Genomic DNA, 6,310 nt, shown 5'->3' with positions numbered 1-6,310 from the left:
ACATGTCCTGTTTGTTCACTCGTATGTCGTCGCTCATAAAACATACGAGAAAACAAATGGTGGCGAAACCTCTCAGTTGCTCAAGTCAACACATGACAACAGAAGCTGACTGAGAACACGTTCACTGCCACGAATTTGGGAAAATGTTTGTTGACAAAAATGTTCGATAGTACCCATGATTACATTCACAGGAATGGAAATTGGAGGGGGGGGTGTCAAACTCATTTTTGTCGCGGGCCACATTGTAGTTACGGTTTCCCTCAGAGGGCCGTTATGACTGTGAAACCATAAAAATCTTTAATCATCTCATTTTATTTTCTGTCCTGTTCGGCTGTAACAGCCGAATAACCTCATCATATTATTACACCTGAAATGTTTCCAAGAAACCCCTTGCGATCCGAACACCAATTAAACATAAGTACCATGTGTACTTCTAAAATGACATAGGGATTAAAAGGTTGCCTATCTTTGAGGGCGAAGAAATTAGTTTATGATGATGAATATTTTGTAAAGAAAAAAAAGTTGTGATGTTATGATAAGCACGCAATTTATTGCAAATTATTTTGCAGACCTTCCTTTTAGTGGTACTTGATAGAATAACTGTCAAGTACAGTTCAGTTGTATTTAACTTTTAAATTCAGTACATTTGCATCTTTAAAAGGTCTTTGTTTTTCTACATTAATTTATGTAATGTTTTTATTTAACGTTTAAGTCTACAATACATTTCTAAATGGCTCATTTCTGATTTACAGTTTTTTATTTTCCCATATCAAAGCGCCGCGCTAATGTTTAAACTGCATATTGTTCACAGTGGCTTACAGTCATTAAATTTTCTATTTTTTTTTCGGAATAAAACCTCGTTTTTGATGAACACTCTAGCCTACTACTATTTCATTATGGTGGTACTTGGGGAGGTAAGTATATTTTGAGGTGGTACTTACAGTACTTGCTATGGAAAGTTACAGAACCACTGAAGAAAACAGGGCTTATTATTGAGATACCTAAATAAATTGTACAACAGAAGTCTGCAGATGACTATAGATGTGTTTTATTGTTCACAAATTTGTCGTGGAACTGTGTGAGGCTTCAGGCTATTGTATGTCCAAATTGCATTTTCCAGCTAATAAATCATATTTATAGTCATCTTCAGGCTTCTGTTGCACAATTTATTTCGCCATGTCGTCTCGATAAATTAGAATAAATGTATATAGAATAAATATATTCGAATTTATTGAGCTGTACGTGAGTATGTGAGTCCCGTACTGCGTTAGAAGAAAATAGGGCTCGTTAAAGGAATGTAGTGAGCCTGAGCCACACGTCTCCGCCTGTAGGTGGCGGTAATGCAACCAAACGCTGTTTGCCATCCGCCAACTCAATTAAAGAAGTAGTAAAAAAAATGGTGGCTAGTTAGCGGCACTGCGCTAAGCTAAAACCCACCATGGGAGCTCTCTCTCTCCTTGAATGTGTTCATTGCGCTTTTATCAGCACACAGGTCTGTCGTTTTCTAGTTAAAGGCTTTCACAGATGCCTGTAGAGATAAATCATCTAAGTGGACTTTGGAGTTGTTGAACGTTAACTTAGCGTGTTAGCTGCACGGTCGCTAACCAGAGAGCTAATGGGTGAACCGTGCTGAGAGATTCGATGAAGCGGTGATTAAACGTGGAAACGTTGAGGAGTTATTTCAACTGCTTGACGGAACGACAGCGGAAAGCAAACAGGAAACGCGTCTGATTTGCACAAAACTAAGCAGGTTTGTGTAGTTGTTTTCACCGTTTAAAACTGCCAGTTTCTTGATCGAACACTCGTTATGGTGTGTTGAGGACTGCTTCGTTATCTTCATTGTTGTTGTACCATCAATCGTTGTTTAATAAAGTAAAACGTTTATTAACTGTACAAGTGCCAAGTTTAAATGGGCCGCCATTTTGGGTGCAATCAATCACATTCAAGGTCTCGCGAGAACCTGATCAATTCAATTGAAATGCATTTAATCAGGGCATACGAGCCGAGCCCTGTCGCAAGGAGAGAAAAGCTTGTAGTAATTGCAGAAAGATGCCACCAGATGGCAGCAGAGTACTTTTTTCTAATATACAAGGCTGTGGCCTGACTAATGAAGCTCCTCCCCTCACGTCAACATAATTACTTGGCAGCAAGATGGCGCCCAATCAAGATTTTTACATTAGACTTCGCTTTGGCCGTAGCACAAATTATATAGCTCTTGTGTAAATGGTTGTAGCACAGCAATGTAGGATGCTAGTTTCGTTAGCCCGTCTATGGCGCTTACCTTTTTTTTTTTGTTATCATTAAGCTAGCGGACTTTCAAACCGAAAAGTTATGTGATTGGTTTAAATACACAAGTAATGCTCTTTGTTTTATATTTAGTTTGACAGTAAACTGCAATGGGGAGTGGCAATAAACAGCTTGAAGCCAATTTTTTGAAGAATTCTTCACAATTTACCAAACGTCTTCTTGCTGTGAAGTGAGTTGAGTTCTCTGCCACCATCTAGCGCTCATATCTGTAATATTTGCTCACAATGAAGTTGTCCTACTTGTGTGCAGAAATGTCATTCAGTCGTGGAAAGCAGTGGTTGGGGAAAATGTTACTAGTAAGTAGGAGTGGAAAATTTCTGCAAAGTTTTTGGTGGAATTAAAGATGGAAAACTGTGGAGATGTTCCAAATTGGAAACGTTCTCATGAGAAATATGGGAATTAACTGGGAATTGAGAGTCATTTGATGGAAAGCTGGATATCAAATAAATGCTCAAACGGCTTTGTATACTCTGTTGAGCTACAGTCGAATATTTTGAGAACCAAGTATTCTACAGAGTATCCCATCGATTAATCGGATAAAAAAATATTTTGCATAACTTTATTTTGTATGCACGGGTAGGGTACTGGTACATGCTGCTTCCTTTCGTGCTGACGGCGTGTTGTTCGATTCCCGGCCAGTGTCCGAATACCCAGCTACTGCTGGTCCAAAGCTTGGATAAGAATTGAGTGGGCTGCGTCAGAACGGGCATCTAGCGTAAAAACCGTGCCAGCAAAATCATGCGAGTGACTTGCAACAAAGAAAGTTACCAACACACAATACAATAACAAAGTGCGTTTGAAGTGCAGGTGTTGTTTTTTGTCCTACATTGTAGTATCTGTGACTTTGAGTGTGTGTGTGGCTTGAAAAGGTGGGGGCAGGCCTGGTGAGTGATGTGGGCATCAGCGAATTAGAGTGTTAACTGGCCAGCAGTTAGCCAATGTTAATAAAGTTATTCGATTAATTGTTTCAGTCTTAGTTATCTAATTATTAATTTGTACTTTTAAGGTGTACGCCTGGAACTGTTCGTGTTGAACACTGACACGCTGCTGTGCTTTCCCCGTGTCATGCAGACATGCAGCAGGTGTTGGTGGGGAGTCAAGACGAGGTTCCCTCTGAGCAGCAGGACTGCAGCTCCAGTTTGAAGCAGGAGGAGCCAGCAGAGCCCTCCAACGTTAAAGAGGAAGAGGAGGATGGGTGGGGCGGTCAGGATAGGGAGCACCTTCGAGGTCTGGAGGCGGCTGATGTCATCACGTTCACATGGACTGGTGTGCACGTGAAGAGTGACGAGGATGAAGGTCTCTCCTCTCAGCTTCAACACAGTCAAAGTGAGGAGAACAACGGGAGCACCACAAGTCAACACATCCCAGCAGAACGTGATGGAGAATCTCTGAAGACTAATAAAAACTCTAAAGGTGAAAAACCCAGTGACAGCAAACACTTGCACTGCTCTCAATGTGGCCGAACGTTTACCTACAAAAGTGCTTTGAAAACACACATGATAACGCACAGCGGGAGAGAAACCTTTTGCTTGCTCAGTTTGCGGTAAAAGATTCTCCTTCAAGCAGAACATGAGCAGACACGTGTCAATTCATACAGGGGAGAAACCTTTTTCTTGTTCGGTTTGTGAAAAAAGATTCTTTAACAAGTTTGAACTGAGAAGACACTTGAGCACACACAGTGCTGAGAAACATTTGACATGTTCGCTCTGTCCTCAAACATTTCCGTGTCGATCACATCTCAGAATACACATGAGAACGCACACTGGGAAGACACCTTTGGCCTCTGGCAGCTCAAGTCAAAACCTGACAACAGAAGCCAATAAAGATCACTGTGAAGATCTACGCTCAAAACCAGACAACAACACGTCACACCCTTCCGACACTCATCACAGTGAGTACACCAAAGACTCTTCAGCGACTAAAAAGAAGCCTAAAGGAGACATGACGCATGACGACGATTACGATCACTTTTACTGCTCCGTATGTGGGAAAGAATTTGCCTATAAAAGTCTTTTGAAAACGCACATGATAACCCACAGCGGAGAGAAACCTTTCACCTGCTCAGTTTGCGACAAAAGATTCTCCGCCAAGCGCAGTATGACGAGACACATGGCGATGCACACAGACGAAAAACGCTTTTCCTGTTCCGTTTGTCATACAAGTTTCCCCGATAAGTTAGAAATGAAAAAACACACGAGCGCACACACCGCCGAGAAACGTTTTCTATGTTCGGTTTGCGCTAAGAGCTTCTCTCATAGGTCCTATCTCAGGCAACACATGAAAAGACACACCGCGGAGAAACCATTTACATGTTCTGTTTGCGGTCGAGGTTTCTCTCATCGGTCGTATCTCAAAATACACATGGTGACACACACCGGGGAGAAAGCTTTTACTTGTTCAGTTTGTTCAAAAAGTTTCTCCCATAGATCGTACTTGGGAGTTCACATGAGAACGCACACTGGGGAGAAACCTTTTCCATGTCCGGTTTGCGCTAAAAGTTTCTCACAAAGCTCGTGTCTCAGACAACACATGGTAACGCACACTGGGGAGAAACCTTTTAATTGTAAACTCTGTGCGAAATGTTACTCTCATAGGTCACATCTCAAACAACACATGATAACGCACAGCGGGGAGAAACCTTTTACTTGTCCGGTTTGTGCAAAAAGTTTGTCTAGTAGCGCTTATCTCAGAAAACACTTGCAAAAGCACACTGCGAAGGATCCTTTGTCCTCGCGCAGTTTCACAACAGAAGCTGATGGAGGACAAGCTGACGACAACTTGGCTCCACAATCGGATTTGGACGACATGATGTCAGACTCTTCTGACGTCGATCACGTTGACAACACCAAAGAACCTTTAGCGACTAATAAGAGCTCTCCACTTTAAATGTTGTTAATGTTGGGAAACGTTTGTCAGAAAAGGACATTTGAAAGTACAGTCAACCTGCGTTTATCGCGGGGGTTTATATTCCATACTAACTCACAATAGGTGGAAGTCCATGATATGGAGACACCATTTAAAAAACATTTCACATTTAAACAATTCCATGAATTTGTTCCAGCACCTTCCAAAACTACTATTATTTTGTTACAAATTCAAAAAGCACTGTAATGTATGACAAAAAAACAAAAGAGAATGTTAAGAAATAAGCTACTTTTCAGACGTGTCATTAACATAAGTAAGTAATGTAGTATCCGTGCGCGAGATGTGGGCCTTTTAGGGGTGTGGCCTATTGAGTGACATCAGGAGCCGGAGTCGGGTTGGCTGCTTATAGTTCAGTGTGAGCCTCTCGGTGTGAGTTGTGGCCTACAGAAGCTCCTGGCGAGTAAGCTTGTTTTGTATTTATGTGGGAAAATAATTAATAATAATAATAATAATTTGATTTGGGGCGCTGGTACATCATGGTATCACTTAAGCGGAGCAACTGGTTGTGTTGAGTGTTTGTTTGGGTAATGAATCTTACAAGTCATCAATATTCACTGCCTTTACACATAAGATGATCCACTGAAAAACGAACATGAACTGCTGATTGTGTTGTGGCGATGACAACTGCAGTAAATGAAGCTGCGGGACTTTGAAACAACTGAGAAACTGTGACGAAAATGCTCAATATGGAGCGTATATCGTTTGTGCTAATGCGCTTTAATGTCCTCTAAGACGTTAAAGTGAATAAGTAACTGAAGCTTCTTTCTAATAAATAGATTTTTTTTTCATGAAAACTGGAGAAGTGTAACTATTGTTGACGTACAATAAAAATACTTGTTTGAACTATTACCTTCGTCTTTTTATTTTATTTTTTTGCTAGTATTGCATGTAAATGACTACATTTGCCAATGGTGCACTGAGCTGCAAAAAAATAAATAAAAAACAATGGTGATTAAACTACTTATTACTATTTAGTAGTAATATGTAATTATAATTTCTCATAGATAACATTTATTTCAAACACTAAATAAGCGCAACTACAAATTATCTTTAATTTCAAGCCTCATATGTTTGCATG

At 40.6% G+C, this 6,310-nt stretch overlaps 1 protein-coding gene across 1 annotated transcript; it reads left to right on the top strand.

Moving 5' to 3' along the window:
- The first annotated feature begins 1,406 nt into the window (after window positions 1-1,406).
- LOC133406284 (oocyte zinc finger protein XlCOF6.1-like) lies at window positions 1,407-6,045 on the top strand. Its single transcript, XM_061683786.1, has 2 exons — window positions 1,407-1,750; window positions 3,379-6,045. The coding sequence occupies exon 2, from the start codon at window positions 3,877-3,879 to the stop codon at window positions 5,191-5,193; it is 1,317 nt and encodes a 438-aa protein (XP_061539770.1). The 5' UTR covers window positions 1,407-1,750; window positions 3,379-3,876; the 3' UTR covers window positions 5,194-6,045.
- The last annotated feature ends 265 nt before the right edge of the window (window positions 6,046-6,310 follow it).

This window comes from Phycodurus eques, chromosome 8, assembly GCF_024500275.1.
Source record: "Phycodurus eques isolate BA_2022a chromosome 8, UOR_Pequ_1.1, whole genome shotgun sequence".
In the NCBI taxonomy this organism is placed as follows: Eukaryota; Metazoa; Chordata; class Actinopteri; order Syngnathiformes; family Syngnathidae; genus Phycodurus; species Phycodurus eques.
The sequence above is the reverse complement of the archived record's forward strand: the minus strand, read 5'-3'. Positions and strand labels throughout refer to the sequence as shown.

Excerpts from the sequence above, each read along its gene's own strand:
- LOC133406284 (XM_061683786.1), top strand. The coding sequence starts at position 3,877 with ATGAGCAGACACGTGTCAATTCATACAGGGGAGAAACCTTTTTCTTGT.